We start from the raw sequence: 17,837 nt of genomic DNA, 5'->3' as shown, positions 1-17,837 counted from the left end.
TCTTGAATGGCACAATGGTTTTTGCTTCCATTGCCCTCCCTGGCTGATGATAATTCCAAGTATTAATCGCTCTGTGTAAAGAAATGCTTTCTGACATCAGTTCTGAAGTTGCATGTATTAATCCCCTCTATCCAGCAATTGTACTTGAACTTGGTCTCTTGATTAAACTTTACTGTTCTAATTAGCATCTGACAAAACATTATAAGTTTTCCTGTCTTTCTTTACATGGTTTTCAAGACTTGGATGTTACCCATGTACTTTTGTCACCAAAACTGAAGATAGTATTTTAAGGTCCAAGCAAACCAGATCACCATCAGCATGGCTCAACTTCAAACTCTGCAGATCTGGCAGGATAATTCAGCACTTTGTTTACTTTATTCAATCATCGATCTGCAATGACTGAAGTTGGCATTATTCAACAGCACTTATGGAGAATATTACATTGCTCTGTTCATTGGAAAGTTTTGGCCATCTTACCAAGAAAAGATATACTTTCTTGAGAGGGCACCCAACCAAGATTCGCTAGACTGATTGCTTGATTGTTCAATGAAGGGAGATTGAGTTGACTCAGCCTGTTTTCCCTGGACTTTAAAAGAATGTAAGGCGATCTCATTGAAATATATATATTTTCGATGGGTTTGACAGGGTCACAATCTCAGACTAAGGGATTGGCTATTTAGATTTGAAATTAGCTGTTATTTCTTTACTTAGAAAACTGTGAATCTTTGGAATTCTCTATCCCAGAAGGTTGTGGATACTCAGTTGCTGAGTATATTGAAGGCAAAGATCAGCCAACAGATTTTGAACACTAAGTTGAATCAAAGGATATGAGAATCAGGTGGGAAAGTGGAGTTGAAACCGAAGATCAGTCATGATCTTACTACATTGAAAAGTAGGCTCATGGGGGTGATTGACCTACTCTGCTTCTACCAATTGTTTAAAAACATTTATTCTTTCATGGGATGTGGGCAGTTGTTACCCATCCCATGGATTGCCCTTTGCGGTAAGTTAAGAGCAAACCATATTACTGCAAGTCTGGTGTTACAAGTAGGCCAGACCAGACGAGGACAGTAGATTTCTTCCTCTAAAGAACATTAGTGAATCAGATAGGATTTCAGTACAACTGATGACAGTTTCATGGTCACTATTACGGAGACTAATTTTCATTCCTTTTTTTAATTAATATATTGACCGTTATCAAACTCTTTTCAAATTTGATATGTTTCTTCATGTTTATCTTGGCATCTAATGTGTTCAGTGGAAGAACATTGATATTTCATGTGCTTGAATAACTCTCTTAGCAATCAGCCTCCAAATCCAATTGGCACTGAAATGATCCTCTCTTTACAAACACCAAGTCCCATTTTTGGGAAAAGGCCTCCAAACAGACTTGACTGTTTCTATGAATAGTAAAAAACTACATTTTATCATCCATTTTACATGGGCTTAATTTGCAAAATGGTGTACATGTACGCTGATTAAACAAATTCAAGTTATTGGCACCCAGGAATTATCGGGCTCAATTTCAAATACCGACGTGGACCATCAAAAGAAAACATTCAAAAAGAACATCAAATAATGAGCCAAAAGCGTACCAATATTGCGGAGGTAAAGACAGCACAGCCTGTGGTTATCAATGCTGCGGCTGTTCAGGGATAATGTCCATTGATTTGTAAATCTCTTTAAGAAACAGCAAAGCAGTGTCTTCTGATTCCCTATAGAAGTTAAAGATACAATATTAGCAGCAAGTAAGAGTATTTGACAAAGATAATAGCTAGAATTATCGGATCATTGAGATTCACTTTTCCCAGTGGTAGCGCACCCCCGCACACGGGTTTTCTGGCGGTGTGGGGTGGTTACAATGGAAAATCCCATTGACAAGTGGTAGGAAGATAGAATTCTGCCACCAGCGAATAGCGCATGGCTTAGAAACACGCAGGTGGAGGACCGGAGAATCCAGTCCAATACATAAAGGGCGAAGAGTGCATTTCAGCATAAGCCAGTGATACGTATTTCCATGGCCATTCCATTTTCGTGATCACTCTGTATCCATTTTTAAATGATGAAAAAAATTGATTAAAAAATTAAGAACATGCTCTAACAAGGCACAAACAATCTTTAAATGAGAGAAAGATTATTCACGGACATTGACGCAAAAAAGGATTTATCCAGGCTTATATGTTCTGAAGTTTAATTGTTAAACATCAGTAATGTCCCTCAGCTCCGCTTAAACACCTGCGAGCTGACATGCACACAAACTCAGGCAATGTGATATCAACTCTGAAGAAGCTTGGAAAATGTATGGTCCTCACAAGAAGTCACGAATAAACATGTTGCAAAAGATGCAACACGTTTTGACCTCCCACAAAGCTCATGGGCATTCCTAACTGCAGCCATAAAAACTTGAGCAAATATGGATATGTCATGCACAAATGAAAAATTTTAAAATTTTGGGTGCAACTGTGGTCACCTACAACAGGCCATGGATCACATAACAACTCAATGCCTGACTCTTAAATACAGAGGTATTATGGCGATGTACACTGCCACTCCTAATATAACATCCTGGCCTGACCACCTTGATGTAAAATTTAGTTGTTGCTTTATATCCAGCTTTACGAAAGAAGAAGAAAAGTTAGGAGGATTGGAAGAGACATATTCACCTTACTTTGAAGGTACTTTATATTGGAGAAACTAAAAGTTAGGTATATGAGCAGACTGTATATTTTCCTGAAATCAACATTGTTCCAATTTCTACTTTGGTTGTGCTTTCTGGCTATGCTGTCTGCTAATTTAACCTACACTGTATATAATGCAATTGTACCAGGGCGGCACGTGGCACAGTGGTTAGCACTGGAACTACGGCATTGAGGAAGCAGGTTCGAATCCCGGCCCTGGGTCACTGTCCGTGTGGAGTTTGCACATTCTCCCCGTGTCTGCGTGGGTTTCACCCCCACAACCCAAAGATGTGCAGGTCAGGTGGATTGGCCACGCTAAATTGCCCCTTAATTGGAACAAGAAAATAATTAAGTGCTCTAAATTTATTAAAAAATAAATAATGCAATTATACCAAAGAAAACGGTTGATGTTTAGCTGGTGAATCTCCTTCAAGGATTCAGTTGGTAAAGGTACCAGGACAGTAACATTGACCTATTTCTTAAATTACAACAGTGACTACACACCACAAAAGTACTTACTTGTTTGCAAACAATGTTAGGACATTCCAAGACTGAAAGATGCTATATAAAGTCAAGATTTCCACATCTATGTACAGATCAGGAAGATCACGGATAACCTTGAAAAATCCCCACTCTTGGTTAAATTAGCAGTTTTAGTTTGGGAACTTGGCATCTCAGACAATGAATGCAATCCTAGGATTGCCATTCCATGATCTAAAGAGCCTTGTTGGAAAATGAATACAATAGCATTGCTAGGATATGATCAGGACATTTGTGACCTGAAGCCTTAAAGTAGCTTGCTAAAACTCATCAGGAGGAGTGCCCAAAAGTAAAATACTTTTATCTTGAGGATGCAAGTACAATGAAGAGCTGCTGTACGAAAGCACAAATAAAAAAAACAAGATTAAGAAAAATACATTGTAAGGACCTTTCCTGTTGGTTCATTTATTTCCCATTTTTAAAAACCTTTGTGGTTATCATTTTTAATCCCTGGATATTTATCGGACATTTACCTTTAAATTGAGCAGAGGAAGTGAGGAGCTTAAAAGTTGCAAACTGTTACACTGTGCTATGGACGTTTAGCCTCTGAACAGAAAAACTCAGATTTCTGGCACCCAACAAATGGTAGGGAATTGGTTAGATTGGCTGGATGGTGGCCAATGAATGGGCAAAAGGCCATATTTTGTATGGCGACAGGCAGTGATTCGGTCCAAAACGTGGAATGGTTTTCAGAGGACACAGCAAGTGTCAGTCGGACCCTGGACGCTGAGAGAAGCGGCTGAGAGCGTATATTTCTCCCCCTCTCCCTAGAAATACTGCCTGTCTGCCTTTTTCTGAACCTGCAGAGAAGTCTTGAAACGGGAATGAATCTACAGTGAAAATCATTACAGACTGAAAACAAAAACCTCCAACTGAAGGCCTAGATTTAAGTTAAAATGACAGATCACCAGAAGATCGGGGTCAATTGCAAGCTGAAAGGAGATGTTCCACAAAGCAGTCACTCTATCTTCATTTAGTCTCCCCAATGTAGAGGAGACCTCATTGTTAGCAGTCATTATAGTAAACTAAACTGAGGGAAGTACATGTAAATTTGTTGCTTCACCTTAAGGTGGTGTTTGAGATTTTCAATGACGAGGAGGTAGGAGGTAATGGACATTTGTTACATCTCCTGTGCTTTTGAGGGAAATGGATAGTATGTTTGGGGTGATAGAGATGTGGGCCAGTATGTCATGGTCTGTACAGTCCCTTCAGAATGCTGAATGGCATCATGCTGGAAAGGTTGGAGCTAATGACCAACCTTCGTATTAAATGGATTAACTTCTGCCAGTGCCTTAATTAAAAATAGGTAAACAAAAAGAATTCTATTATGGAAGTTAGCATTTACACCAGGTCAATTTAGTTTCGAGTTTTAGCCAGTTATTTATGCCAAGCACTCCTTCGTTCGTGCAATCTAATGTTGCAACAAGGAGACTTGATTATTAACACAATACAGGCTACACTACCCAACTCAAATGGGTGGATAGGTTTATATTTTGTTTCTCCTCCTAATGGAAGTATTGCCATTTAAACAGATATGTTGCAAAGCTGGGCTTAAACAGCACAAAACAGCAGCATAATTAATTCATGTCTCACTGGTAAGCAGTCAATGTCTTTTACCCCCACAAACAGAAACTCTATGTTTGGTAAACACAAATATCTGCAAACTCCAAATTGCAATATTAATATTAAAATAAAAGATACAACGGAAGCAAGGAACATCTATCCATACACAGTAATGATTCTTAGAAATTGAAATTTGCCAAGTTTTGCTTTTATATTGGTATAGTAATACCATTGCAGATCAAATCAAATATTTAATATATTAGTAAGAACACACCAGAATTGGCTAAAATATTACACTCTGTCGATAGGACTTCACTTCCTCCAGTACATAATGATGGCTTCCTGACAGACATCAAATAGTTTCACCCAGGACTGCTCCTCTATGATAGGTGAGAATGATGGCAAAATACACACGCACAAAATCCCCTAATAACCTATTGATACTGCAGCATCTTTTAAAGACAAGATGGCAGTCAGAGAGCTTCTCAACAGTGCCTTTTGGCTAGATACTATTTACCCAAAAGGAGGTGAAAAAAACACTGCAACTAGACCAGAAAGAAAATCATAAACCTGAAGGGAAATATTCCAAAATTAAAAAGAAAATTAGTTAGGAGGAAAAAAAAAATTAGAAAAGAATAAATATGCAGGTAGAGATTCTAAGATGTGACCATCTCAGTTTACTTACATAAAACTCCATTAAATTGTACAATTCAAAATATTGTTTTGATATTCTTATAGTATTATCAACAGCTTTTTAAAATTCTGAAGTCTTTGAAATGGGACATTTGGATAGTTATGTTTGGGTGCCCATCTTTCTTGTGGATAGGAGCTGTTATTTCAACTCTGCTCAAAAAGACTTGCCTTGGCTAAGAAAAGCATCCTCGATATACCAGGTTTAATTCATTGTAGTAAAATACATATTGGATTCTTAGTTTAGCTGAAGTATTCCTTGTTGGAATGTAAGCTTCCTCAGATATTTCCTGCATACTAAACACAATCAAGCTCTCAGGGACAAATCCAAGCTTCCTATGAATAGAACAGAGACATTCTCACTAAACCAGAGGTCTCTTCCAACTTGATGTAGCTTCAAGCTGTTCCTGTATTTATATGAATGTTGCAACAAACTAGTTAAATAACCTTTTCAATGTTGCCTCCACAATGTGGTCCAGAATGAGGTATTTTACGAAGCAGACTGAACAAAAGAATGCACGTTTCCAAAGGGACAGTTACCTGAGATTACTTTGCTTAGATTTTTATTAGATGGAAGAGGGTGGGGGAGGAAGGCACAAACCATAAATAATTATTGAAAAATATTCACTTGAAACAAATCGTCTCTCTCCCCTCTATATTTTTCTTTTCTGTCATGAGATGATGATTTGTATGCAGAGATTAAATGAATAACTGCACTGATTATTTAAGTGTAAAAAATCATCATAGACCATGTTAAGACTGTCAGATATTTTCACACAACAGTAATCCATTGTTGCCCTGGATTTATTCTCCATGTAAGAACTGAAAATGCCAGTTTAAGAGTAAATTAACTCACCACTTTTAACAACTTCAGAAGAATACTACATACTATTTGAGCCTTTCTGTATAATCTATAACTATGTTGCACAGCCAGGAAAATAACTCAAGTTGTCTGATGTAAAAACAATCAGAAAATTCAAGTTTTCAGAAATCATGCTTCATTCATTCTTCCCCATCACTGTAAAATCTAACCGCCTCTAATGATCGAATGTTATATCTTTAAAAAACAATGGAAGAAACAAAACATCATTACTTCTACTCTTTCATCTTGCTCACTACTAATAAATGTGCCAGTTGGAGCTGTGCTACAATTAGGAGGTAATGATTATCTAATCCTTTTTATACAGTAAGTCAGTTAACGTGAAGAAGTGCAATACATTGATTAACCTTCAGGGGAATAAACAAGTAACTGCCTTGTCTCATCATTTATTTATATTTAAGAGGCCATAATTTATTGCAATGTTTTGCAAGATGGGAATACAGTACAGCCTGGGACATTGTTAATGAAAGTGTTCTGAATTATTCATTTTTAAATTAGGCCATGAAATATAAATTGAACAGAAGTACTGGTGGCTGCTCTGCAATGTGGAGGTATTCTGGAATAGTGCAACAAAGTAATGAAATTATTTTCTGCTTATTTCCAACTTTAAAACTTTAGCGACAATATCCAATGAGTTAATTCCAAAGAACTTGAGGCAAATCAAACTAATTCTATAGCGGAAGTAAGCATGAATATCTCAAGTGGTTGCATCATATTTCATTGCTACTTATCCTGGGGGGGAGGTTTTCTAGTACTCTTCGGGAGGGTTTAAACTAATTTGGCAGGGGAATGGGAACCGGATCTGTAGTCCAGCAACTAAGGTAGACGATAGTCAGGACGCCAAAGCACGTAGTGATGCAGTGGGGAAGGTAACAATGACAAAGGAGAGTACTTGCAGGCAAGGAGATGGGTTGAAGTGTGTATACTTTAATGCAAGAAGCATCAGGAATAAGGTGGGTGAACTTAATGCATGGATCGGTACTTGGGACTACGATGTGGTGGCCATCACGGAAACTTGGATAGAAGAGGGGCAGAAATGGTTGTTGGATGTTTCAACAAGATTAGGGAGGATGGTAAAAGAGGTGGGGGGGTGGCATTGTTAATTAGAGATAGTATAACAGCTGCAGAAAGGCAGTTCGAGGGGGATCTGCCTACTGAGGTAATATGGGTTGAAGTTAGAAATAGGAAAGGAGCAGTCACCTTGTTGGGAGTGTTCTATAGGCCCCCCAATAGCAGCAGAGATGTGGAGGAACAGATTGGGAAACAGATTCTGGAAAGGTGCAGAAGTCACAGGGTAGTAGTCATGGGCGACTTCAACTTCCCAAACATTGAGTGGAAACTCTTTAGATCAAATAGTTTGGATGGGGTAGTGTTTGTGCAGTGTGTCCAGGAAGCTTTTCTAACACAGTATGTAGATTGTCCGACCAGAGGGGAGGCCATATTGGATTTAGTACTTGGTAATGAACCAGGGCAGGTGATAGATTTGTTAGTGGGGGAGCATTTTGGAGGTAGTGACCACAATTCTGTGACTTTCACTTTAGTAATGGAGAGGGATAGGTGCGAGCAACAGGGCAAGGTTTATAATTGGGGGAAGGGTAAATACAATGCTGTCAGACAAGAATTGAAGTGCAGAAGTTGGGAACATAGGCTGTCAGGGAAGGACACAAGTGAAATGTGGAACTTGTTCAAGGATCAGGTACTGCGTGTCTTTGATATGTATGTCCCTGTCAGGCAGGGAAGAGATGGTCGAGTGAGGGAACCATGGTTGACAAGAGAGGTTGAATGTCTTGTTAAGAGGAAGAAGGAGACTTATGTAAGGCTGAAGAAACAAGGTTCAGACAGGGCGCTGGAGGGATACAAGATAGCCAGGAGGAACTGAAGAAAGGGATTAGGAGAGCTAAGAGAGGGCATGAAAAATCTTTGGCGGGTAGGATCAAGGAAAACCCCAAGGCCTTTTACACATACGTGAGAAATATGAGAATGACTAGAGTGAGAGTAGGTCCGATTAAGGACAGTAGCGGGAGATTGTGTATTGAGTCTGAAGAGATAGGAGAGGTCTTGAACAAGTATTTTTCTTCAGTATTTACAAATGAGAGGGGCCATATTGTTGGAGAGGACAGCGTGAAGCAGACTGATAAGCTTGAGGAGATACTTGTCAGGAAGGAAGATGTGTTGCGCGTTTTGAAAAACTTCAGGATAGACAAGTCCCCCGGGCCTGACGGGATATATCCAAGGATTCTATGGGAAGCAAGAAATGAAATTGCAGAGCCGTTGGCAATGATCTTTTCGTCCTCGCTGTCAACAGGGGTGGTACCAGAGGATTGGAGAGTGGCGAATGTCGTGCCCCTGTTCAAAAAAGGGAATAGGGATAACCCTGGGAATTACAGGCCAGTTAGTCTTACTTCGGTGGTAGGCAAAGTAATGGAAAGGGTACTGAGGGATAGGATTTCTGAGCATCTGGAAAGGCATTGCTTGATTAGGGATAGTCAGCACGGATTTGTGAGGGGTAGGTCTTGCCTTACAAGTCTTATTGAATTCTTTGAGGAGGTGACCAAGCATGTGGATGAAGGTAAAGCAGTGGATGTAGTGTACATGGATTTTAGTAAGGCATTTGATAAGGTTCCCCATGGTAGGCTTATGCAGAAAGTAAGGAGGCATGGGATAGTGGGAAATTTGGCCAGTTGGATAACAAACTGGCTAACCGATAGAAGACAGAGAGTTGTGGTGGATGGCAAATATTCAGCCTGGAGCCCAGTTATCAGTGGCGTACCGCAGGGATCAGTTCTGGGTCCTCTGCTGTTTGTGATTTTCATTAACGACTTGGATGAGGGAGTTGAAGGGTGGGTCAGTAAATTTGCAGATGATACGAAGATTGGTGGAGTTGTGGATAGTGAGGAGGGCTGTTGTCGGCTTCAAAGAGACATAGATAGAATGCAGAGCTGGGCTGAGAAGTGGCAGATGGAGTTTAACCCTGACAAGTGTGAGGTTGTCCATTTTGGAAGGACAAATCTGAATGCGGAATACAGGGTTAATGGTAGGGTTCTTGGCAATGTGGAGGAGCAGAGAGATCTTGGGGTCTATGTTCATTGTTCTTTGAAAGTTGCCACTCAAGTGGATAGAGCTGTGAAGAAGGCCTATGGTGTGCTAGCGTTCATTAGCAGAGGGATTGAATTTAAGAGCCGTGAGGTGATGATGCAGCTGTACAAAACCTTGGTCAGGCCACATTTGGAGTACTGTGTGCAGTTCTGGTCACCTCATTTTAGGAAGGATGTGGAAGCTTTGGAAAAGGTGCAGAGGAGATTTACCAGGATGTTGCCTGGAATGGAGAGTAGGTCATACGAGGAAAGATTGAGGGTGCTGGGACTTTTCTCATTGGAACGGAGAAGGATGAGGGGCGACTTGATAGAGGTTTATAAGATGATCAGGGGAATAGATAGAGTAGATAGTCAGAGACTTTTTCCCCGGGTGGAACACACCATTACAAGGGGACATAAATTTAAGATAAATGGTGGAAGATATAGAGGGGATGTCAGAGGTAGGTTCTTTACCCAGAGAGTAGTGGGGGCATGGAATGCACTGCCTGTGGTAGTAGTTGAGTCGGAAAATTTATGGACCTTCAAACGGCTATTGGATAGGTACTTGGATTAGGGTAGAATAAGGGAGTGTAGGTTAACTTCTTAAGGGCAGCACGGTAGCATTGTGGATAGCACAATTGCTTCACAGCTCCAGGGTCCCAAGTTCGATTTCGACTTGGGTCACTGTCTGTGTGGAGTCTGCACATCCTCCCCGTGACTGCGTGGGTTTCCTCCGGGTACTCCGGTTTCCTCCCACAGTCCAAAGATGTGCAGGTTGGGTGGATTGGCCATGACAAATTGTCCAAAATTCTATGATTAACCTAGGACAAAAGTTCGGCGCAACATCGTGGGCCGAAGGGCCTGTTCTGTGCTGTATTTCTCTATCTATCTATCTATCTATTACTCCTTGGACATTTGGCTAATCGCAGAAAAAACACGTCTAAAATGTGTACAATTTTTTCAAAACTGTGTGGAAAATTAAACTACTTAATCACTATGGCGAAAGAAGGATAGAATGTATCTGAATAGCATTCTTCTGCTTAACAAAGATTGGCTAAGCTTCTTCTCATACAAACCAGTATCTAGTGCCAGTGTAAAAACTGATGGCCTTTAACTACAGAATCAATATCTATGTAAAGTTTTTTTTTTAAACTAAGAATTGCTGATGTTACTTTGTTAAATGACAAAGACAAATTATTTTGATGCTGCAATGTATTTGTCAGTTACGTATGTGCACTTGAAGTTCGCGAACTAATCATCTCTGAAGTCTGCCCTTGAGCACAATGTTGGACCATCAGTAAATACATTGCTGAAATATAATGTATTCTATTCATGTGGAAAGGCTATTTTAATATTTTTTATACATTAAGAGCAATAATTTCAAAAGGAAATGCATTTTTACTTTCTTCCAGAATATACCAGCAAGACTGTTTCTAACTATTCCCCTGGAAATGAATTTTAATATTAATAGCTTTTAACAACGCTTCGAATATCACTGCCTTACCAAAGCCTTTAATGTGGGGAACAAATACAGTTCCAAGATGGCGTCCTCTGCCTCAGGAAGCAAATATTCCGCAACAGCAATGCATCTGAAGTCAAGGTTACCACCCAAAGCCTATAAAGTTGTGAAAAGATGCAAATCTTTTTCCACATGCTTGCCAAGTTCTTTACAGGAGAGAACGATGGAAAATCTTTGGAACACTCGCTGTGCTATTTCTACTGATCAACTGAAATAGCATTTATTCTGCTGTACGGGTCACTAGCCCATCTTTTTAGTTGCAGTCGCTGCAAGACCCTTCAAAGTCTGAGGGTAAAATACTGATGAAATTCATTCACTTCTAAAAATTCTAATCATCAGGTATCAGACCAAATAGATCAAACACATTTTTAAAATATCTAGCGTGGCAGGCAGATAATGAGACGGATTTGAGGCCAATTTGCAAACATCAAGCCATGTAAAAGCTGTTGTGCATGCTTGGAATATACTTGAATTTCCCAAAAGATCTACTAGCAGAATTAATATACTGTATACTTGAATAGGTACATAAACCGGAGCCAATTCAAAGCATTCAGGCATTTAAGAAAGCAGCTCAACCATTCATTACAATTTCACAATCAGAATGGTCAAATATTTCAGAAATTCCCTAAGTAATAAGTAGAATATTTTTGATACCACATGGAGAGCATTGCTTCACCAGTTTAAGTTTCAATGGGAGCCGATGGCTGAGCCACTTCCCCATGATCAAGTTTGTTATTTAAAATACCTCATGCTTCATTCAAACTTCAGTATCCTACCTTCAGGCTGGATCTTTTTAAAGTTTATATAAAATTATTTGAAGGCAGCATTTGGAATCATTCACAGTTATTACAGTAACTGCTGTAGGATAGCTCCCCAGTCTTGGCTAAAACAAAATGCTATTCTTGGCAGCCAAAGTAGTGCCATATTCAGTGCAGTTTTAATATATGGGACCTTAGATTAACTGGACAACACAAATTATCTCAAGACATCTCACCTAGAAGATACTTGATTTCACCATGTCCAAATCATAATCCAGAACCATATACATCAGCATTGTGGATTAACAATAACAGGGGAAACTGAAGACAGTTGAGGTCATGTGATGGCATTGTAAGTAGTGAAAATATCACATTCTGCTTTGTGAATGCCCAAGTTTGCTGGTCAAAAAAACTGCCCAAATTGGATCTTGTAGATGGCACACACTCCTGCACTGTGCGCCAGTGCTGGAGGGAATGAAGGTTTAAGATGTTTAATGGGGTGTTGTTCAAGTGGACTGCTTTGTCTAGGATGGTGTTGAGTTATTGAGCATTATTGGATCTATACTTATCTGGGGCAGTATTCCATTAAACTCCTGATCTGTATCTTGTATATGGTGGAAAGGCTTTGGAGAGTCAGGAGGTGAATTACTTTCCAGATAATTCACAGCCTCCAACTTGCTCTTGTAGCTACAGTATTCACATGGCTAGTTTAGATAAGTTTCTGGTCAGTGGTAACCCCCAACTTGTTGATCACGGGGGCATCAACAATGGTAACACCATTGACTGTCATGGGGAAATGTTTAGATTCGCTCACGTTGAACATGGTTATTGCTTGGACTACGTGTATGCTAAACAGTTGAAGGAGCATTTTATAGATAGAGCTAAGGGGTACCACGGTAGCACAGTAGTTAGCACTGTTGCTTCACAGTGGGACCCGGGAAGAGTGGTACAGTGGAACAGTGGTTAGCACTGCTGCCTCATGGCATCAAAGATCCCGGTTAGATCCCGGCCTGGGTCCACACTGTGTGGGGTTTGCACATTCTCCCCATGTCTGCGTGGGTGTCACCCCCACAACCCAAAGATGTGCAGGATAGGTGGATTGGCCATGCTAAATTGCCCCTTAATTGGGAACAAAAAGGAACTGGGTACTCTAAATATATTTGTAAAAAAGGATCTGGGTTCGATTCCCGACTTGGGTCACTGCCTGTGCGGAGTCTGCACGCTCTCCCCGTGCCTGCGTGGGTTTCCTCCTGATACTCCGGTTTGCTCCTACAAGTCCCGAAACACGTGCTTGTTAGGTGAATTGGACATTCTGAATTCTCCCTCAGTGTACCCGGAGTGTGGCGAGTAGGGGCTTTTCATGGTAACTTCATTGCAGTGTTAATGTGAGCCTACTTGTGACACTAATAAAGATTGTTATTATTGTGATCAGAGGACCAACAAATCAGATCAAAGCTTTGGAGTCCTGCCACACAAGTCATGAATGTGGGTGGACAATGAAACAACTGACCAGAAGAAGAAGATTAAAAAACATTCTCACCCTCAATGATGGGGGCACCAGCACATTAGTGCAAAAGACAAGGCTGAAACCATCAGCCAGAATGTTAGTCCATCTCGACTTCCTCCTAAAGAACCCACCATTCCAGATGACAAGAACAAGGGCAGCAGATGCAAAGGAACATCACCACTTGCAAGACCCCTAAGTTACACGCCATTCTGACTTTAAACTATATCACCATTCCTTCACTGGTTCTGGGTCCAAAACCTTGAGCTCCCTCCCCAACAGCACCATGGATGCAACTACATGGAGTGCAGAGGGTCAAGGCAACTCACTTCCACCCCCTCGAAGCAATTTTGGATGGACAACAAATTGTGGCTTTGTGAGCAACATTCACAACGCACAAAAGACGTAGAAAAATAAATCTTGTTTGGGTGATGGGAAAAGAATGAGGATGGCCAATCTGCTCCTTAAAATTCTTTGAATTGGCTGTGATATGTCGAAAGGATTCAAAGGATTTGTTTGCATGATTGCAGTAATGGCCTAGATTCATGTATCACATGTATTATACCTAGCTCACCGCCTAGAAATTTATAAATGTATTACTTCACAGTTGTGGTCACATGTAGAGGGTCAAACGAATGATTTCTTAATCCCAGAGAATTCAAATTTTGTTCAACTGCACTGCGTAGGATTATGATCTGTATCTGTCCCTCTATCTTCAAATGCATGACTCACAGATCAAAGTTAAAGGCACGCTGAATCAGAAAAGTCTACTTTTGTAAATTGTGTTAGCTTGTTAGCATATCTGTAATGTAATCTACATTTTGCAGTAAATTAAATTCTATGTCTATTGAATGTGCTGGTATGTAGTTAAACTTAAATATATTGCATTAAGACCAATTTGTATCAGATCTGTGCCAATTTATTTTAAATAAAAGACTGAAAAAAGCAAGGAAGGAGTTCCATTGATCTCGTGTGGTGGGATTTTAATAATTCAACAGTTTGCACCACTTTAAGTTCAATATCAAATCTCTGAGTTGTCCAACCTGTGTGCAACCTTTGCTTCCAGCTAAGCTGTCCTAAGCAACCTAATTTTAACTACAATCCAAAATTCTGCACTGCTGGAAATTTTGCTTTCCCTTTCATCTCAGCCTCGTATATCCCCACAGTAGCGTGGCACAGGTTAAAAACACAGCTGCTTGGGGAACAAAAGTGCAATTTATTCTCCCACAGACTTGTGTGCATGTGTTAAGCTGCCAAAGTGCTTCACAATTTTTTTTCAAATCAAGTGCCTAAAAATTATACATTTAATGCAAAGTGCCCACGATTGTGCTCCTGCAGGGAGAAATGAAGGACAAAGTGACTTGTTTCGTCTCAGCTTTTAAGGACATGCATCACAACTTTGTTGAACTGATGCAGTACATCGGCCTGCAAAATTAGAGATGTTCAATCCTCACCTAACGCTGGAGAAATACAAAGTAATCTGTGGCAAGACCAAATATTATTGTTGATGGATTCAAGACAATTAATTATTTGCAGCTATTCATCACCTATTTCTAGGACATCAGCAAATGTTCTATTTATCAATGTCAAATGTAACAATTTTTTCCTATTACCCCTGACTGGGGAGATTTGAACACAAAAATATTTTATTGCCATAAAATTCAGAAGACGGGATACCATATTGAAAGCAGATACGGACATTTTAAATCAATCTGCGAACATGGGGGAAATCACCTGTTCTCATTAGTGAACTTAACTCTAGTGCAACATTAGTGATAAAGTCTGGCGATGGATAAAATATTTTGTCACCATGACTTTATAGCATATGCAAATTAGATTTGGTAAGAGAGGAACTTCATTTTGGGACTCAATTAGGAAACACACATTTAAAATCCCAGACTCAGCAGTCACGCTGTCATCCTGCCCACAAACTAGCATCAGTCAGGCTATTCACAGTGAATGGGGTGGTGAAGGGTGAAGCAGAAATTGTGGTCGGGTCTTTCCTGTAATGTTAAAGTCACAAGTGCATCTACATTAATGATTTGGATGAAGAGATCGACTGCATTCCAGCCAACTCTGTTGATGGTACAAAGATAGGTAGAAGAACAAGTTGTGAGGAGGGTACAAAAAGTCTGTAAAAGGGCTATAGATAGGTTAAGTGAGTGACAAAAAGAAGCAGTTAGCATGCAGGAACAGGAAGTAACCATGGAGAAAAATGGAAAGTTACCTCTATTGCAAGGAGGATGAAGTATAAAAGTACAGAAGTCTTGCTACAACTGTACAAGGCTGTGTTAGTGTTGGTCTCCTTACTTGAGGGATACATTTGCATTGGATGTAGATCAGAGAAGGTTCACTGTGCTGATTTCTGGAGTGAAGGGTTATCATATGAGAAAAGTTTAAGCAGGTTGGGTCTATACTCATCGGGATTTAGAAGATTGCGAGATTATTTTTATCAGTGTATTGAAACACAAGACTCTGAGGGTATTTGGCAGGCTAGATACGGAGAGTGTTTCCCCTCATGAGGTAATTGTTACAAATACCAATCTCGTGGAACATAATATTTTGCAGGTCATTTTTAGTTCTATTATTAATAAGTTATTATATTATTAATCTTTAGTAAGATTGAACTGCAGAAAATGGAATAAATGCAACCAAAGCAGCATAGTATACTTAAAAGGTTGGGGCCATGTTGACTTAAGGGGTTAACAGCTAGAAAGACAAGATCATAAGATAGCAGGTGAGTATACTTAGCTGGAGAATTAGAGACAAGGGGCATGATTCAACCCAAAACATTTTAAGTGTCATTTCGGCCGAGTTGGGTGGGGTGTTTCCCGTTGGCTTTTTGAACAAGTTCCACCCCAGTATTCACCCATACCGAGTCATTTTGGGGGGCATTCAGGATTTTCTACCTGGTCTAACCCACATTTAGACATTTTTTTGAACAATGGGGAGTTGAACTCGCCGGTGAGACCAGCACCTCAGAGATTGAAACATCATTTTGAAAGGGTGCCCCAATCTCTATGGAAGCAGAAGGGTCCTTTCGGCAATGCCACCTCCCCCCCCGCTTCAGGATACTAACCCTTTATGGGGGCACTTCATTTTTAAAGCAAAGTGGTTTTACTGGTTTTGCATTCATAATAACATTCCAAGGAGCATCACACAGTAATAAAGAGATATCTACAGAGAGGGTATATGAGGGAAAAAAACAAGGAAAAATTAGGAATATAGACAGGTATGTGTACAAAGGTAACATGTGTACAGATGTACCGGTTAAGACAATCGTGCCATATTAACTTTACAGATGTTGCCTCCTGGCATGAAAACTTACCAGGTACCTGTTTGGTGCTACCTGGGCGTACCTTGGTGCCGTTGTTGTGATCGCACCCCTGTGCTTCCCTGCCCGCTGTCCTCGCTGGCTCCTCTTCCTTGCTTGCCCATCCTCCCTCCCCTTCTCCTGCCCCAGGGTGGCAGTGCCAAGGTGCCAGGCTGGCAGTGTCAAGGTGTCCAGGCACCACAGGGACAGCCAGGATTCAATCCTGCCCTGACCACCCAAGGGTCTCCAATGACCTGGGATACCCCCAAGGTGCTGTTATGCCTGGTCCAGGTTTGTGTGGACCAGTACTAAACGTTGGCCAGTTGAGGCCTCCCTGTGGAGGCCGTTAGTTACCCAGGCGCTGGGAGAATCTGGTGAATGTCATTTAAAAATGCTGATCTGGATCTCGTCCAGCACAGGTAAGATCCAAATCGCGACATCTAGTGGGGTTCTGGTGAATCTCACGAGATGGAACAACTTCGTTGTGACACCTAGTCGGGCACGACGATACTGTTAAATCACATCCAAGGTTTTCAGCCTGAAGAGCGGTTTTGGAAATTAAAGCTACAATTAATTTTAAACCAGTGAGCTCTGGAAGGCTACATCATTATGGAAATGGGTGAAGCTTAAGAAAATTCCAGATTTTCAATTTATCTGTGTTGACTGGGGGAGTGAATGTTCTGCAGCAGGGGAAAGGCCATTCCAAAAGGATGCTACTGTTAGCAGGTTTCAGGAAGCAAAAACATTTGTTAGCTGGCTCCGTGTTAGTTGAGGCTCAGGAGAAGTCTCAGGATTTGTTTGAATTGTGCAGTTTGGACGCAGGTGAAGTCCTGAGGAGCGAAGGAAATATCAGAAGGTCACTGGCTCCGTGCTGGAAAAAGTTAGGAACATAGGAATTAGGAGAAGTAGGCAATTCAGCCCTTTGAGCCTGCTCCGCCATTCAATCAGATCATAGCTGATCTCAAATCAACCTCCCCACCTGTTCTACATATCCCTTTCATCCGTTTTTTTAATAACAGAAATATATCTATCTCCTCCTTTCTTGAAATCATTTAATGACTCAGATTCCACCGCACCATGGGGCAGAGAGTTCCATAAATTCACCAGAAGTAATTCCTCCTCAACTCGGTTCTAAATCTACCGCCTCTCGACCCATATCTGTGAGGGCTCAGAAGAAGCCCTGGGAACTATCTATAACGTGCTGTAGCTGGGGAGATTGGAGCTTGGTGAAATCAAAGTGCAGTGCCAGCCCAGCAAAGCTAGCCGGCTGTCAAAGAGCTGAAATTGCACGAAGAGAGACTTGGAAATCCAGGGGGAT

General features: G+C 40.6%; 1 protein-coding gene across 3 annotated transcripts in view; it reads right to left on the bottom strand.

The window, feature by feature from the left end:
- The window catches only part of LOC119979296 (SEC23 interacting protein), a 153,111-nt gene that overhangs the window by 15,160 nt on the left and 120,114 nt on the right, over window positions 1–17,837 (bottom strand). For all 3 annotated transcript variants that reach the window (XR_005463696.1, XM_038821347.1, XM_038821346.1), the window contains exon 18: window positions 1,596–1,715. Coding sequence is in view for 2 of the 3 variants with exons in the window: in XM_038821347.1 (XP_038677275.1) it covers window positions 1,634–1,715 (82 nt within the window). In the remaining variant the exon portion in view is untranslated. The remainder of the gene's footprint in view (window positions 1–1,595; window positions 1,716–17,837) is intronic.

This window comes from Scyliorhinus canicula, chromosome 16 (genome assembly GCF_902713615.1).
Source record: "Scyliorhinus canicula chromosome 16, sScyCan1.1, whole genome shotgun sequence".
NCBI lineage: Eukaryota > Metazoa > Chordata > Chondrichthyes > Carcharhiniformes > Scyliorhinidae > Scyliorhinus > Scyliorhinus canicula.
The sequence above is the reverse complement of the archived record's forward strand: the minus strand, read 5'-3'. Positions and strand labels throughout refer to the sequence as shown.